At 47.6% G+C, this 17,221-nt stretch overlaps 1 protein-coding gene across 14 annotated transcripts in view; it reads left to right on the top strand.

The window, feature by feature from the left end:
- TNS3 (tensin 3) overlaps positions 1-17,221 on the top strand; it is a 258,750-nt gene that overhangs the window by 119,320 nt on the left and 122,209 nt on the right. For 9 of the 14 annotated variants that reach the window (XM_077303190.1, XM_077303189.1, XM_077303203.1 and 6 more), the window contains 3 exons: positions 5,930-5,971; positions 12,066-12,118; positions 15,716-15,887. In XM_077303190.1, the coding sequence (XP_077159305.1) occupies positions 5,930-5,971; positions 12,066-12,118; positions 15,716-15,887 (267 nt within the window). Of the gene's footprint in view, positions 1-2,309; positions 2,557-5,929; positions 5,972-12,065; positions 12,119-15,715; positions 15,888-17,221 lie in introns of those variants that run through there. The other 5 variants (XM_077303191.1, XM_077303199.1, XM_077303195.1 and 2 more) reach the window with 2 other exon arrangements.

Raw genomic sequence — 17,221 nt, 5'->3', positions numbered from 1 at the left:
CTACCCTTGGTACCACCAAATTCTGTGTTTGCCGCCATTAAGATGCGCAAATATTTAACAGGGAAATAAATTGTTGTGCATTTTAATCCTAGTAGTGTATGTACAAATTTTATGTAGATTATACTGTTTAAAGAGCCTCTTGTGGCACAGAGTGGTAAGGCAGCTGTCTGAAGCTCTGCCCATGAGGCTGGGAGTTCGATCCCAGCAGCCGGCTCAAGGTTGACTCAGCTTTCCATCCTTCCAAAGTCGGTAAAATGAGGACCCAGCTTGCTGGGGGGTAAACGGCAATGACTGGGGAAGGCACTGGCAAACCACCCCGTATTGAGTCCACCATGCAAATGCTAGAGGGCATCACCCCAAGGGTCAGACATGACTCGGTGCTTGCACAGGGGATACCTTTACCTTGACCTCTACTGTTTAATTATGATTCTTAGTTTTAAATGCATTCAACATTTTACCTTGTATTTCAATATCTCGGCATTTATTGTATGGGTCCAAATGAATGTAAAAGAAGTGTTGTGGTTGTACACTTTAGTCAACCATGGGAAATACCCATGAGGTGTGTGGCTGCCTTTGAGTACATAAGAATATAAGAGAAACCATGTTGGATTAGGCTGCTGGGCCATGCAGTCCAACACGCTGTGTCACACAGTGGCCAAAACCCAGGGGCCATCAGGAGGTCCACCAGCAGGGCCAGAATGCCAGATGCCCCCCCACTGTTGCCCCTCCCATGCACCAAGAATACAGAGCATCACCACCCCAAACAGAATTTCCCTGTACCTTCTCTATCAATACATCATTTTGTAGGTGATACAAGAAGTCCCCTCCTTTCTAATTTAGCACCTCTGACTTTGGAGGAGGGGTGGAGATGAAAAATTCCATGCATCTAGGAATGTGGGAATGGATTCATTCCACAATAGATCAGGGGTGGTCAAACTGTAGCTCTCCAGATGTCTTTGAACTACAATTGTCATGAGCTGCCGCCAGCATGGCAGAGGCTCATGGTATTTGTAGTTCATGGACCTCAGGAGAGTCACAGTTTGGCTACTCCTGCTATAGGTTATTTGCACTGATCTGACATCCTTTTTCCTCTCATGGAATCCCTTTCTAATTATATCAGTGCGATATTATAAAGTGAACTTTGTCTTTGTTTGCTTCAAGACAAATGGCTATAAATGTTGCGGTTATAAATGGTATAAAAATCTGGGGAAATCTGGGTGTTTCCTGATTATGGCCAGAGGGTGTGCAAACCTTTGCCTGATCCCCTGTTGGGGCTGTCTGTTGATATCTTATGCTGCGCTTTTTCCAGCAGTTGTGAGTCAGATTTAAGGGCAGTCTTTTTCAACCTTTAGACCAGGGGTAGTCAAACTGCGGCCCTCCAGATGTCCATGGACTACAATTCCCAGAAGCCCCTGCCAGCGAATGCTGGCAGGGGCTTCTGGGAATTGTAGTCCATGGACATCTGGAGGGCCGCAGTTTGACTACCCCTGCTTTAGACTATGGAGTAGCCCCTGAAATAATTTTTCAGACTTTGTGGAGCTCCAGAAATGATGTCAGTTTGCCACGCCCCCAGAAGTGACATCACTACCGGCACCCTTAGCCCGCTTTTTGCTGCCCCACCTTCACTACTACTATGGTAGCTCTGGCTCACGTTGGCTGGAAAGAAGAGTAGAAGCTGAGAAAACACCTGTTCCCCCATGCCACACTCCTTCAGAGCTCCCATGAAACCCCTTCAGAGCTCTCGTGGACCCCTGGTTGGGAATCCCTGCTCAAGGGTGACATAGTTACTTTCTGGGTCTCCCCGATTGCTACCCTCCTAATCTCAGCAGATGGGGGCACTCTGTCCAAGCAGGAGACTCTGAAGATGACTGTAGCAGTCAGCTGGGCTCATAAGGGAGTGGCTGTTCCTAATGAAGTAGGTGTAATAAATACCATAGTAGTAGTTGAGTGGGAAATTTGGGGGCTCTGCTTTCCATTCCCCATACTCAGTTGATAAAGCCATGAGAGAGTCTTGTCATTTCTGCCTGAGTTTTAATAGTGTAAATAAGCTGGGTTAGAAGAATTGCTGACCTTCTAATGACCTTCTGATTGAATGAAATGAAATGGCCATCGATTTCTGCTTTGAAGTTTTTGACATCTGGCAGGCTTTGAGTCAACCCTGTGATCCTTCTCCAGTTTTAAAGCAGAGTTACCTAGTGGTGCAAACTTCTTAAAGTAGTTCCACTTTGTCTTGGACAAAGGATGGCGTTCCTGACCTTGGGCAAACATTGTATATTTATAAATGCGTGCGTGTGTGTGTAGACATGCCCATTTGGAGCTCGTAAGTGCAGTGTGCCAGCTTGTTCTAACTGACTTCTATCAAGATCCAAGCCTCTGGCTGAAGCTTTTGAAGTTCTCAATGTCATTTTCCTGACTGACAAGCAGTTTGTGGGAAAGAAAGCAGATTTTTCTATTTTCTCTTCAAAGTTACGATAAATCGGTTGTCTTAACCGGCCTTTCTGATCGGCCCTGTCTGGAACGTCCTTTGGTCAGTGCTGGTTTTTGTCATCTACTGAAGTAAGTTTCAAAGCGAAATGCTGCCTTAGCAAGTTTAGTATTTGTGGTTACATTTTTTTTTTTTAATGGGTAAAATGCATGCTTCTAGATATGTCTCATTGCTGTGGCTTCTAACACTGCTCTCTGTTGTTGTGTGTGCTTTAAGGGCCACCTCTGCTGTTGCAGCATTTCAAACTATTCATTAACTATGTCGAATTTACACATTTGTTTCAATCTGAGAATATTTCGGATTAGAAGACGTGCAAAAAACCCCCAAAAGCTAGATTTTATTTGAAGGAGGGCCGACGCGGACAGTAAATTGCTCGTGCCAGAAATTATAGTCTTGCATTGCAGATGTAACAGAATCAGACTGCATCCTAAAATGCCATTTTCTTAGGCTTCCCAAGACCATTCAGATATATGGGGAAGGAGCTGATTTGACACATTGATTTTTGGATGTCCATTTTTTGCCCAGATGTACGCTTTATGGAGCACTGATGCTTCTGGTGTGACATCAGGAATTATATTGTTGAGAGCAGAATCTGTTACTTGACTATTCTAGTGACACATGGAGGTGATAAGGTGATATAACAGATAATGGTATTGGATTTAGACCAAGGGAATCCAATCAATGCATGGCCATAAAGGTTTCTTGGGTTAATTTGGGTTCCCTCAACTTCAGAGACTAGCCATGCTGGTCTGCAGTAGAACACTTGGATTTGAATCCAGTGGCAGCTTAGAGACCAAGGAAATGTTTGGAGTATTTGGCTGTCAAAGCATCCTTTGTCAGATGTGTCAATTTCAACCTAATTTTTTACTCAGCAGAATTGTTTTTTTGAGGACTAGGTAGGATGTTCTCCATCTGAGTGGCTAGAATGCCTTGGGAAGGAGAAAAACATGAGAAATAAAGTCGTCTTCAACTACGTGCTGTTAAAACATGATTAATAACAAAACATTGTTGCTAGTTTTTCCCTTGAGTCTCAGTAATAAATGAAGTAAATACACAGAAGATCACCGCAGGCACAAACGCAAAAAAACGCAATTCAGTTGCTCACTGTTCAGTCCTTACCTGGCATTTTATACCATAGAGCAGGGGTAGTCAACCTGTGGTCCTCCAGATGTCCATGGACTACAATTCCCATGAGCCCCTGCCAGCATTCTCTGGCAGGGGCTCATGGGAATTGTAGTCCATGGACATCTGGAGGACCACAGGTTGACTACTCCTGCCATAGAGGAAATCAAATCAGCCGTGACGGCTGCTTTTTCTTGGAGTGAAGAACTCTGTATATGTACAAGAAGCTGCAAACAAGGCCGCGTTATGAATTCCAACTCCACTGGGATTATTGAGAGCAACCTTCTTTGGCCCTTTCAGTTGGGAATAAATGGCATGGGAAAACACCGGTAACAATGAACAGACCCCCTCGGCCTGAAAATGAAGTTTAAAAAAAGACATGTGTCTTTGAACCTGGCAACTCCCAGCCCAAGTCTGGAAAAGACCCTGTTGCTTCGATTTCTTTCTATGTATTCTCACCAGCCAGGTAGCGTAGTGAGGTCGCCACAGAAGCTCACTGGATAAGCTTGAATCAGGTGTTCTTTAGTGGCTTAGCCGACCTCTCAGGGTTGCTGTGAGGCTATATATAGTGGGGGAGAAAAGACTGAACTGCTTTGGGGATTCCCTGGAGAGCAAGGTGGGGGGGGTAAATAAATATTTTTTGGGGGGGATATTTTTGGAAATATATTTCTGGGTACATTGGATTCCAGGTAATCTTTCTACTACCATTAGCCACTGTTCTTGGGCATCTATATTTATTTGTCATGTTGAGCTATGCTGTTTGAAAAGAACCTTGGCGACCTCAGGAATGTCCTCTTGTGGTCACATCTCAGCCAGAGCGAAGTAGCACCCTCTTGACTATTCTGATGGGCTCTAATTGCCTTAACTTCCTGGGAACTCAGTGGAAAATTCCCTCCAGTGGAAGTCCCATGCGTGTTTGCGGACACATGCATGCAAGCAGTTTTTACTGGCTAACTCCCCTTAACCCCCCACATTGCTTCTGGGGATCCCCTGTCCCATAGGGGGTTGTGGCTCAGCGGTACAGAATCTGCTTGGCGTGCAGAAGGTCCCAGGTTCTAGCCCTGGCATCTGCAGTTAAAAGGACCAGTGTGGTGGAGTGGTTAAGAGTGGTGGCAGCTTCTAATCTGGTGAGCCAGGTTTGATTACCTGCTCCTACACATACCTCCCTCTTCCCTCAGGCACCCCAATACCTCCACATTCCCTGTTGGAAAAAATTTGGAGGGGAGATGTTGCCAGCTTCCCCCCCCCCCATCCCCAGACCTTCACATCTCTGAGGAGACCCTGTTCAACTCCTTTCTTAGCCACAAAGTGGCTTTGATACCCTGGGTGCAATTGTCCCCCCCCCCAACCTTAACCTACCCTCCCGCATTTAAATAACCCCCCTCCGAGGCAACCTTGACTCTGCAGAGAAGAAAGGGGATGGAAGCACGTGAGCCCTGTCCCTCTCCCTCCCTCCCTCCCTCCCTCCCTCCCTCCCTCCCTCCCTCCCTCCATCCATCCATCCATCCATCCATCCATCCAGTAAACTACCCTCACTGTAACGTCTTGGGGTGGTGTACATAGTACAGAGAAACAAGAAAATACATCAAATGTTTGTAACCATTTGAATCAAAGAAATATAACAGTCATAAGAAAAAAGGTAAAGGTATCCCCTGTGCAAGCACCAGGTCATGTCTGACCCTTGGGGTGACGCCCTCTAGTGTTTTCATGGCAGACTCAATACGGGGTGGTTTGCCAGTGCCTTCCCCAGTCATTACCGTTTACCCCCCAGCAGCAAGCTGGGTACTCATTTTACCGTCCTCGGAAGGATGGAAGGCTGAGTCAACCTTGAGCCAGCTGCTGGGATTGAACTCCCAGCCTCATGGGCAAAGCTTTCAGACGGCTGCCTTACCACTCTGCGCCACAAGAGGCTCATATAACAGTCATAGATAATAACTAATATATAGCATGTAACAGATGACAAAGAACGGCCTAACAGATGAGTGGGGGTGTATTGAGCCTTGGTGTTACAGTTTCCTGGCACTTGGGTCAATTATGAGGTCCTTGTCACCTCCAAAATCCTGGTGGGGGAGCTGCGTTTTGCAGACCCTACGGATCTGTTTGAGTTCTGAGCTGTTATGTCTGTGGCAGAGCTGTGAAGTAAAAAAGTGGAAAGAAAAGAGTGTTCTAGTTAGATTGGGAGGGGGGGGGGCACCATCCAGTGCCTTGAATCTTCAGTACTGGTTTGGTCATACACTATGAAGGCTGCACTGTCTCTCTAAGAGCACTGGACTGATGAAGCCGACTGACGTTCTCTGACAGTCTCTCCTTTCTTCTTTGCAGCTGGATTGCTCAGACTCTTTTGTTGACCATGTCACCAGAACAGTAAGTTTAAAAAGCAAAAAAGGAGCCCCTTTTCTGGATTGCGTTGGTTGAAGTCACATGTGCCTGTTTCTGGCTTTTCAGAACCCGTGTTCAGAGATCCAAAATATGAGAGACATCCTGCCGACAGGGCTCCAAAGGGAGGGCATCAGAGGAAGGGGATGAGGGACAGAGTCCACAAACTAGCCATACACGGGGGCAATGCTGAAGTCCAGTGGCAAGATGCTCTGCAGTTTGGGGCACTGCTAGTAGGCATACCAGTCCTCAAGTGGGACCTGGGGCTCCTCTGGAAGTAAAGGTAATCTCTGGGCTAAAAATCAGTCCCCCTGGGGAAAATGGCTGCTTTGGAAGGGGGGCACCATAGCACTATACTCGTCAGAGGTCCCTTCCTGTCCAAAATCCCGCCAACTCTCGACTCCACCCCCAAAGTCTCCAGGTATTTCCCAACCCAGAGCTGGCAAGCCTACCTGCTAGTGAAACCTGATGGAGACTTGAGATTGGTGATAAACTCTTCTTTGAGAACATAACATTAAAAGTGAAGGAGAAGGGAGAGAGCGTGGTGTAGTGGTTTGGAGCGGCGTCTTCTAATCTGGCGAGCCGGGTTTGATTTCCCGCTCCTCCTCCGCATGCAGCCAGATGGGTGACTTGGGGCTAGTCACAGTCTTGATAGTGCTGGTCTCACAGAGCAGTCCTGCCAGATATCTCTTAGCCCCACCTACCTCACAGGGGGGTCTGTTGTGGGGAGGGGGAGGGAAGGCGACTGCAAGCCGCTTTGAGATTCCTTTGGGTAGAGAAAAGAAGCATGTAAGAATCAACTCTTCTTCTTCAATAATGTCAGGGCTCTCTTAGCCTCACCTCCCCCCCATGGTGTCTGTTGTGGGGAAGGGAAGGGAAGGTGATTGGAAGCTGCATTGAGACTCCTTCTGGTATAGAATACTGGCATGTAAGAATCAACTCTCCTCCTCCTCAGAACTTCAGAAGTGTCCTGCTGGACCAGGGGCTTAGTGCCCTTGTGTGTGAATGTCCCTCCCCTCCAATCACCATGGTAGGTAGCAGACTCCACCTGCTTCCTGTGACCATCACTACATCCTCTGACAGTGAATCCCACATTTCAATCACTCTCTGTATCAAGTTCATCCACGCCGAGGGCATAGCTTCCCAAAGGATAAGAGCGCTGCTTTTTTAAAGGTACACATATGCTGAAAATGGAGATCCTCCAATGAGCAGGCTGAACTTTCACTTGGCACCAAAGCTCGCCTTTCAGACCATCTCGTCTAGGGGTGGCCAAACTGCGGCCCCCGGGCACCGTCCCCAAAAGCCGTTGAACGTGGGAGCTGAATTATTGCCACCTTCTCCTTTAAGCTGCCCGGCTCTGCCCGAGGTGCCATATGTACAAAGCAGGCGGGGGAGCGAACATGACCTTGGCTTGTCAATAAGGAACTAGAACAAACAAGAAAACTTCAGAAGACTCTTTTTTTTTTCCAGACATGGCACAAAAAAAGCCAACAGCTCCTAACTCACAATAGAAAATAACTTGTAATTATGTTCCAGAGATTATCTGGCAAATTCTTTCACTGTGTTTGTGTGAGTTGCACGGAGCAGGCCTTTGTCGCTGCTCACTCTCCTGGAGAAGCCGGGGAGGAAATATTTGTTTCTGTGTAGCTAAATATGTGCAATTTGGGTCAAAAGGGTGGAGGGAAGAGGAAAGAAAGAGAGGATTGCCTGTTTAGCTCACTGGAGGCCGGGTGAGCTCATTGTTTAAGCCAGCCGTTCTTCCCAGGGTTGAAAGAGCTGTGAGAGCCAAAATATTTATCCGAGAAATTAAAAAACATACGGAAAACTCCCATCCCATGTCCATGCAGAGATTTGCGAGAGTATTTAATGCCTGAACTGCAGGTGGCAAAGAGATTTGGAGGCATGGACACATCCTCTAAGGGAGGATGCGTGCTTTTCTAAAAGGGAAGGACATTTGTTGCAATTTCCCATTCTTAAAGCATTCTTTGGTCTCACTGTTTAGCTGTATACTGTTGCAGAAACGGTATACCCACAAAAATGAGAAGCATACATATTGGATGGGAGATGCGCTTCTCTGTAGCAGGGTGATTGATTGATTGATTGATTGATTATTTATTACGGTCACTGACTAGCATCAAAGTCTCTACAGACCACATACATTGTTACAGCATTTTAGCAGGACACTCGGTATCAGGGAGTAATCAAAAGCACAGAACTTTAATACAGCATTTTGACAGTCAGATCACTCAGCATCAACAGTAGCCAAAGATTTCCGCACTCTGCTGGCAGTGTAGCAAAACTTTGCCACCATGTAAGAGACAGAATTATCTTTATCTGCAAGCAAGATGTTAATGAGATGATCATCTGTAAGTCCAGGGAACCTTGATAGCAAGGGCAAGATTAAACGGCTTCTGGCAACCTTATAAAAGTGGCAGTATATTATAATGTGGGCAATCGATTCAATTACACCTGAATTGCAAGGGCATAGTCCTCTATAGGCACACGCCGCAGTCTTCCACTTAGCAGTGCTGATGGAAATGCATTGAACCGGGCCCTCGAAAAAGCCCATCGAAAGTTAGTAAAGGTGATATATGTTAGATATGCTGCAGTAGAAAATCCCTCCCAGGACTTTAGTAACCTATATGGGCTTGGGAGTAGGGCCATCTCATTTTGCAGCTCAATATCCATAAGTCGTGGATAGACCAGATGTTTTGCTTGTCTGTGCCCGGTTTCTAATAGATGATCAGGAGCTAAACCAATTTTAAAAAGTTTGTTAATTATTTCTGTACACCAGGTGGGTTGTGAGGTTAACTGACAAGAAAGAAGGAATAAGGCCTACAGGTTGAAGATGAATTTTTAGCCAATAGTTAATTATTGTTATCCATGCCCTGGTCTCTGCTTTTATCAACCCTGCCTCCTGCCGGAGAACTACATTAGCTGTACACCTTGGAACATTAAAGAGGGCTCTTAGGAAACCTGCTTGAATTCTCTCTAGGGGAGCAAAATTGGAGTAAGGGCCTAACTGGGCACCATATGTAAGTTGAGCCAGTGATTTGGCTGAAAACAGTTTGATTGCAGCAGGAATGAAGCCACCACCCTTAGTTCGATAGAATCTTAAGATAGCCGCTGCACTCTTCTGAGCAGCGTTATCTACTGAGTAAATATGAGCAGTTTGCTTTCCGTTATACTGGAAGATCACACCAAGATATTTGAAGCATTTAACTTGCTCAATGCGATGTTGGTCAATATGCCAAGTACAAAAATTTGCCCTGTTGTTAAAGTACATCATTTTTGTTTTGGTATAATTGATAACTAGGTGTTCCTCCTGGCAATGCAAGGCCAAAACTTCCAAAGCCCTTTTCAGGCCTATTCTGGTCTGTGAGAGAATTACTGCATCATCAGCATACATAAGTATGGGTAACCTTTTGTCTGCAAGTTTTGGGGCATGAATGTCTGAATTCTTTAGACGTTTGATTAATGCATCAATTGTTGTTGTTATGTGCAAAGTCGTGTCCGACCCATCACGACCCCATGGACAATGATCCTCCAGGCCTTCCTGTCCTCTACCATTCCCCGGAGTCCATTTAAGTTAGCACCTACTGCTTCAGTGACTCCATCCAGCCACCTCATTCTCTGTCGTCCCCTTCTTCTTTTGCCCTCGATCGCTCCCAGCATTAGGCTCTTCTCCAGGGAGTCCTTCCTTCTCATGAGGTGGCCAAAGTATTTGAGTTTCATCTTCAGGATCTGGCCTTCTAAAGAGCAGTCTGGGCTGATCTCCTCTAGGACTGACCGATTTGTTCGCCTTGCAGTCCAAGGGACTCGCAAGAGTCTTCTCCAGCACCAGAGTTCAAAAGCCTCAATTCTTTGACGCTCGGCCTTCCTTATGGTCCAACTTTCGCAGCCATACATTGCAACTGGGAAGACCATAGCCTTGACTAAACGCACTTTTGTTGGCAGGGTAATGTCTCTGCTTTTTAGGATGCTGTCTAGATTTGCCATAGCTTTCCTCCCCAGGAGCAAGCGTCTTTTAATTTCTTTGCTGCAGTCCCCATCTGCAGTGATTTTGGAGCCCAGGAAAATAAAATCTGTCACTATCTCCATTTCTTCCCCATCTATTTGCCATGAATTGAGAGGGCCGGATGCCATGATCTTTGTTTTCTTGATGCATCAATATAGATATTAAATAAAAAAGGAGCCAGAATACAGCCCGGTCACTGGCAGTCTTCAAGCAAAGGTTGGATACACACTTTTCTTGGATGCTTTAGGATGCTTAGGGCTGATCCTGCGTAGAGCAGGGGGTTGGACTAGATGGCCCGTATGGCCCCTTCCAACTCTATGATTCTATGATTCTTTCTGTGTAGGGATCGAATTGGTTAAATGGCCCTCGGGCTGAATCTGACACGAAGACTTGTATTTTTGTGAAGTTTATAAAGTAATAGCAAACGCCATTTATCAATTGTTGAGTTGGAGAATTTTGACCATAGAAGATCTCTAGATATTGAATTGGATGCAGATTTAAAGTCAACAAAGGCCACAAAAATGATCTCTTAGCAGGGTGTGTGAACGAGATCTTGGGGGTACTTGTGGACAGTGAGCTAAATATGACCAGATGTTGTGATGTGACAGTAAAGAATTTGAACACAGTCTTGAGCTCTCTCAACAGAGGCATCACATCAAATCTGCAAGATGTCACAGTCCTTTTATATACAGCGTTGGTCAGGCCACACCTGGAGGCCTCTGGAGGCCTCATGTCAAACCGGGTGCAGACAAAATTGAGAAGGTTCAGAGGAGAGCAACAAGGATGATCCGGGGCCTGGGGACCAAGCCCTAAGAGGAAAGCTTGAAGGACTTGGGAATGTTCAGCCTGGAAAAGAGGAGATGAAGAGGGGACGTGATTGCTCTCTTTAAGTATTTGAAAGGTTGTCACTCACCTTCTCACATGAAACGTCCACCAATGGTGACCCCCTCCAGACTCTGAAAGATCCTATAGGGAATTAATCTTAGGAGATGGGTTTTCATGTAAGACCATTACTTTGCAAAAAAGACTATGAAAGTGCAAGATGTGTCCATAGCAGGAATTCTCAACCAGGAGTTTGCGGACCCCCAGGGGTCGACAACCTGGAGAATGATTCTGGGGTGTCCCAGTGTTAAAAAAGTTGAGAAATGCTGCTCTAAGGAGCCATTGAACTCAAGAATTGCTATTCTACCGTAGGGTGGTTTATGTCTTTATGAGATGGCTTACACCGAGTCAGACCAATGATGCGTCTAACTAGTCACCCCTGACATGGTGCCTACTGCTCTGTTGCTTTGGTGCCCACTTCTCTCTCCCTCAGAGCATCTCTCCATGAAGCCAAGAGCCTATCCCGGCTTTCGTCCACCTCAGTAAGACAGGATACAGACCAGGATACATCACCACTGTATCGACGATGGAAGGCCCATTGGGAAAACCGTTCCCTTCATCACTGGGAGGCGCTTGGCTTGGAACCTGTTGGCCCCATAGCATCCATTCTGTGGTTGACCATGCCATCTTGGCAGCCATTTTGTGGTGGTGCCATTATGTCTTCTCAGTATCCCAAGAGCGCTCACAGGTTTAACAAGGTTGGGATCCGGAGATGGACAGAAGAATCAGACAGAGAGTCATGGGGGTGAATAAAGTGCACCTGAGCATGAGAACTTTGCTTATATTTCACAGTGCAATATCGCAGGGCAGTCGTGTGCTAATTTCCAACTAGTGCTCAGATTTGAGGCCCTCATCCAAATGCAGTCACTCATTTCTGTTTCTGTAGTTTATAAAATTAGATTCCCAGAGTAAGCCCTTTCTCCCGCCGCCTCCCGCCTCCAAAAAACCCCCAAAACAACAAAAGATCTTAGTTCACTTATAGACTTCAAAAGAATGATGTCAACATGGTGATCTTTATAAATAAAGGTGTTCTTTTTGTTCAGCTCAATACACAGAGCCTCAGTATTTTCCAAATGCTCTCTTGGAGTATTTTGAAATTGCCTTGAAAAATGTATAAATGCCATGTTGATGATCTGTTTAAATGTCAGGGGAAACTAATTGCCTTTTTTATCTTGTTTTCAGGCTTCCAGCAGTTTTTTGAAAAGCTCATCTTTCTGCTGTGACAAACTCTCAGAGTAAGTAATTTTCAAAAAGTTGACTGATTCTTAGCTGCCCCGGCTTTCTCGAGAAGAGCTCCATCATACCTCTGAAGGTCACTTTAGAACAATGCTAGTGATTATCTTTGAAAATCACAGTGCATTAATTCTGTGTTTTCCAGCTCAAATGCTGACCTTTAGCTCCAAGAAGATGCTATAGCAATGAATCCTGCCCCTGCCTTTCCTTACTTCTTGGGGGAGGGGGGACCAGTGCAAGGTACTGGACAGAATGCTTGTTTTCAAGTTTAATTCTCCGTCGTTTCTTTAGTGTTTGATTTTCTGTACATTCCTTTGTGATATTTTATTTGCTTTATTTTATTACATTTTTATACCGCGCTCCCTTGTGGCTTGGGGCGGTTTACAATACTGGTACAGTACAAAGGATACATGGGCAATTATGAAATTACTAGTAGAAAAGCTCAGTTATAAAAATAGGCTTTTCAAGGGCGTGGGAGAAGGCTGGGTGGGCCGCCGCACTCACGGGCAGGCGCATCATGGCCAGGGAGAAGGCCGCGGCCACCGGCGGGTGCACAGGCCGCCCCCCTGGCCAAGGTGAGTGCGGTGGCGGTGGGCAAAGAGCAGGGCCGCGGTGTGGAGGCCCTGCTCGTCTTACAGCAGTTGTGTCCACGGGCAAGGGCCCTCGGCAGGCTGAAAGGAAAGGAGCAGGGCGACGCGGCGGGCCCGGCCGTTTCCCAGCGCACGGACCTGGGCGGCTGCTCCCCTCCCCGGGCCAGGTCCCTTGGCGGGCTATGGGAAAGGAGCAGCCCTTTGCCGCCAGCCCCCTTCCCGGGCCAAGGTCTTCGACGTGGCGGGCCTGCTCCTTTCCCGGCGGCGAGGCCTGCACCTCCTGGGCAACTTACCTTTGGGGCAGCGCAGAAGTGAGGACAGGCAACTCGCTTGAGCGCACAGCTGCAGACAGGCCAAGTAGCGGCTCCCAACTGGCCACTTGGCCCAGGAGCTTTGTGGCTCCTGATTGGCCCCTCCGAGTTTTTATCACGGACTTGACCCACCCTTTTCTCCTCCCCTTTAGCCCTTACTGTTTTATTTAGAGCTCTCCACAGGAGCGGTTTAAAGATAACATTATGAATGTTACAACACAATAACATTTTAAGCTCTTTAACCTGCATCTGTTAACAATAAGCAACTGTGGCTTAATGGATGGCCGGATCAGGAGTTTCCCTGTGCTTAAGGTGACCAGATTTAAAGATTGAGAAAGAGGGACAGCACTGACTGGGAGTTGCCAACCTCCAGGCTATGCCTGGCTATCTGTTTGATTTTCTGTCCCCATGTTTGGAGGCTATGCCTGGAGGTCTGGAATAACCTAAGGCCTGCACTGCTTGGAGACACCAGGGGTTGCCAAGAATACAAACCGGGTTTTTTCCCCTAAAATACCTTTCAGCTGGGTTGGGAGGGGAGGAGGAAGAGACTCACCAGAGCACACAGCCAGGGCAACGAATACAAACAGCGTCCCCCCCCCCCGTTAAAATGCCTTTCCACTGGCCTGGAGGGGATGGGAGCGGGGAGAGACTCACTGGCAGACAGGGCAAAGAATACAAATTTTTTGGCTCCCCCCCCCCCTAAAGTGCTAGAGTGCCTCGGTCCGGCCAGGCTGGCGGGGCAGGGGGAGGGGAAGAAAGAGACTCACTGGAGCACGCAGCCAGGCAGGGCAAAGAATACAAACATTGTTTTTTTGGGGGGGAGGGGTTGTAAAATGCTGGAGTGCCTCGGTCCGGCCAGGCTGGCTGGGCGGGGAGGGACTCACTGGGACAGGCAGGCAGCCAGGCAGAACAAAGGAAAAAGACCTCGTTCTGCCTCGCAGTTCCACGGGCCAGCTCTCTAGCCTCCTCCACGTGCTGCCGCTCTGATCTGGACCCGCCGAACAAAGAAGGCGGAGTCCGAGCGGCAGCCAATCAAAACGCGGCAGAAAGTGAGTGGTGGGAGGGGCTGAGCCCAGCACTGGAGGGCAGGGCTTTGAGTCTATGCACAGCTGGGGTAGGCAAGGCAAACGCTGAGGACAGCGCGGCCCGGGCCACGAACGCCAGGAGACAAAGAAAAAAAAGCCGGACTCCATCTTGGGAGGCCCATGCTGACGCGGGACAATTTAACAATGCCTCGGGACGCGGGACAATTTAACAATGCCTCGGGACGCGGGACAATTTAACAATGCCTCGGGACGCGGGACTAATCAGGAAATCCCGGGACTGTCCCGCCATTCCCGGGACATATGGTCACATTACCTGTGCTGTATCTGTTGGGTGCAACTGGTGGTAGGGAGGGGGCTTCTGGGGGCCCTAATTAGTATTGTTGTTTCATTGGCTTCAACTGGAAGCTTGGTGGAAGAGCTCTGTTTTGCAGGCCCTGCAAAATTGTTTTAACTCCGGCAGGGTGTTGGGAGAGAATTTTACGAATACGGTGGGCCACCCAGAAGATAAATAAGCGGGTTCTAGATCAAGTCAGATCTGAACTCTCCCTAGAAGTTAATATGGTTAAACTGTGGTTTCATACCTTGGCCACTTTTTGAGAAGCCAAGATCCATTGGGAAAGGCTATAATGCTAGGAAAAGGTGAAGATAGCTGGAAAAGAGCAAGACCTAACACGAATCAGATTGAGTCAATAAAAGAAGTCACGGCCCTCCGTTTGCAAGACTCGAGCAAGGCTTTTAGCAGTAGGAAGTCAGAAGTGACTTGACAGTACGTAGTGCACCCTCAGGGATTGCAAACATCTATTAGCCTCCTTTCTTCCTTGTGGAGCTCAAGGCGGCTTACGATATAGAGAAAATACATAAAATAAAGCACATTTAAAAACAGAACAGTCAAGATTTAAAATCACAATTCAGGACTGTTAATATGCAGATTTGCAATGTGCAAATATATATTTTGAGAGCCAGCTTGGCGTAGTGGTTAGGAGCAGTGACAGCACTTCCATGCTCAAGCCAGAGGAGTCACTGTCTGGTGTGGTTTTTATTGCTGAATTGCAGCTGCAGAGGAGCCCTGATTCGGATTGTGGCCATAACCTTCACAGGGGAGCCCATTGTGGGGCTTTGTTTCTATTTCTGAGGTGTTCCATCCTTGGGTTTTTATTTGAAGGAGAGTGGTGAGCTCTCTCCTGGAAGGCTGAGAAGTCTGCTTAATGAAACATAGAATCATAGAATCATAGAGTTGGAAGGGGTCATACAGGCCATCTAGTCCAACCCCCTGCTCAACGCAGGATCAGCCCAAAGGATCCTAAAGCATCCAAGAAAAGTGTGTATCCAACCTTTGCTTGAAGACTGCCAGTGAGGGGGAGCTCACCACTTCCTTAGACAGCCTATTCCACTGCTGAACTACTCTGACTGTGAAAAAGTTTTTCCTGATATCTAGCCTATATCGTTGTACTTGAAGTTTAAACCCATTACTGCGTGTCCTCTCCTCTGCAGCCAATGGATACAATACTCTTTCTGTAGTTTCTGTAGTTTATGAATGGGGATTTGATTGGAAGCATTTGGAGTTGTAGACAGTGGCTGATTCCTTGGTTGTGAGGCTGAGACAGCCATTTCTACTTGTTAAGGTTTTTTACCCCTCCCTTCCTCCTCCACAGAACGGCCGACTTTGATCACATGATGGAGGAAGGTTATGAACTGGACTTGACTTACATCACGGAGCGGATCATTGCGCTCTCTTTCCCCACCAGTTGCTCAGAGGAAACCTACTTGCACAACCTCCAGGATGTTACGCGGATGCTTAAATCCAAACATGGGGACAACTACCTGGTAAGATAAGATGTAATTGCCTTGGGATGGCCTCCTCATCGGCCCACTTGTTTCTTCATTCCAGTGACTGTGATCTCATTAATTAACTCTTTTGAGGGATGGCTTTGTCAAGTGTGCACCTGAGGTGTTTTGAAGTTGTGTCACCACATGTAAAGTATGAATGGAACGTTGTGTGTTTCGTATTTGGAAAGACCTGTTTAGAGTTGGTTGCTTTGGCAGCTGAAGCGGCCGTTCGCTCCTGCCACACTGAGAGGGGGGGGAGGGGAGGCACACGAAGGTGTGTGTGTGCCTGCCGGTGCACCGATGCCCGTGCCTCCCTCCCCTCCATGGCGCGGCGCTGGCTGCAGTGGGAGCAAACGGCTGGTTCGGCCACCAAAGCACCCAACCCTACCTGTGATCAGTTGTTGCTCAGTACATGGCAAATTGAACTGGCAGATCAGATTCTATAGCTATGTGAAAAGGCCCGAGAAATGGGGGTTGGATCCTTCCAACTTTTCCACTGAGTCTTCTCCAATTCTCGGCCTTATTACAGTTCCCACGCTTGTGCGATTCGGCTGCCGAAGTAGCCGTTCCCTCCGGGCGCAGTCAGCGCCGCGCCGCAGGGGGGGGAGGGCGGTGTCGGCAGTGGCGTGACAGTGGGCGCAACCATGCAGGCGCGGAATTCCGCGCCTGCGTGGTTGCACCCACTGTCACGCCGCTGACAGCACTGCCCCCCCGCGGCGCGGCGATGGCTGTGCCCGGAGGGAACGGCCGCTTCAGCGGCCGAATCGCACAAGCCTATACATGGTGACTGTCCATGCAGATCCCAAGATTGTAAGCAATGCTCTTTTGTTGTTCAAAGAGGATTTCGCCCTTCCTTTTTTCACAAGTAGAAATGCTAGTTGGATTCAACTCAGTGTTACTAACTGCATTTCTGAAAAATGTTGAGTCCATCCAGTTCAGCAATTTGCTTCACACGGCAGCCAACCAGAGAAAAGGCTTCTCAGTTATGGCACCAAAACCATGGAAATCTTCCCTGGGCAGTTTTGCCTAATCTTCATTGTCATTCCCCAATGGAAAAAGTCCTTTTCGTTTTGTCCATTTTTCAAACGCTGGTTTTACAAACTGCACAGTTTTAAATGAGCCTCTTGTGGCGCAGAGTGGTAAGGAAGCAGACATGCAGTCGGAAATCTCTGCCCATGAGGCTGGGAGTTTGATCCCAGCAGCCGGCTCAAGGTTGACTCAGCCTTCCATCCTTCCGAGGTCGGTAAAATGGGTACCCAGCTTGCTTGCTGGGGGGTAAATGGTAATGACTGGGGAAGGCACTGGCAAACCACCCCGTATTGAGTCTGCCA

This window comes from Paroedura picta, chromosome 11, assembly GCF_049243985.1.
Source record: "Paroedura picta isolate Pp20150507F chromosome 11, Ppicta_v3.0, whole genome shotgun sequence".
Lineage (NCBI taxonomy): Eukaryota > Metazoa > Chordata > Lepidosauria > Squamata > Gekkonidae > Paroedura > Paroedura picta.
This window is presented reverse-complemented; position numbering and strand designations above follow the sequence as displayed.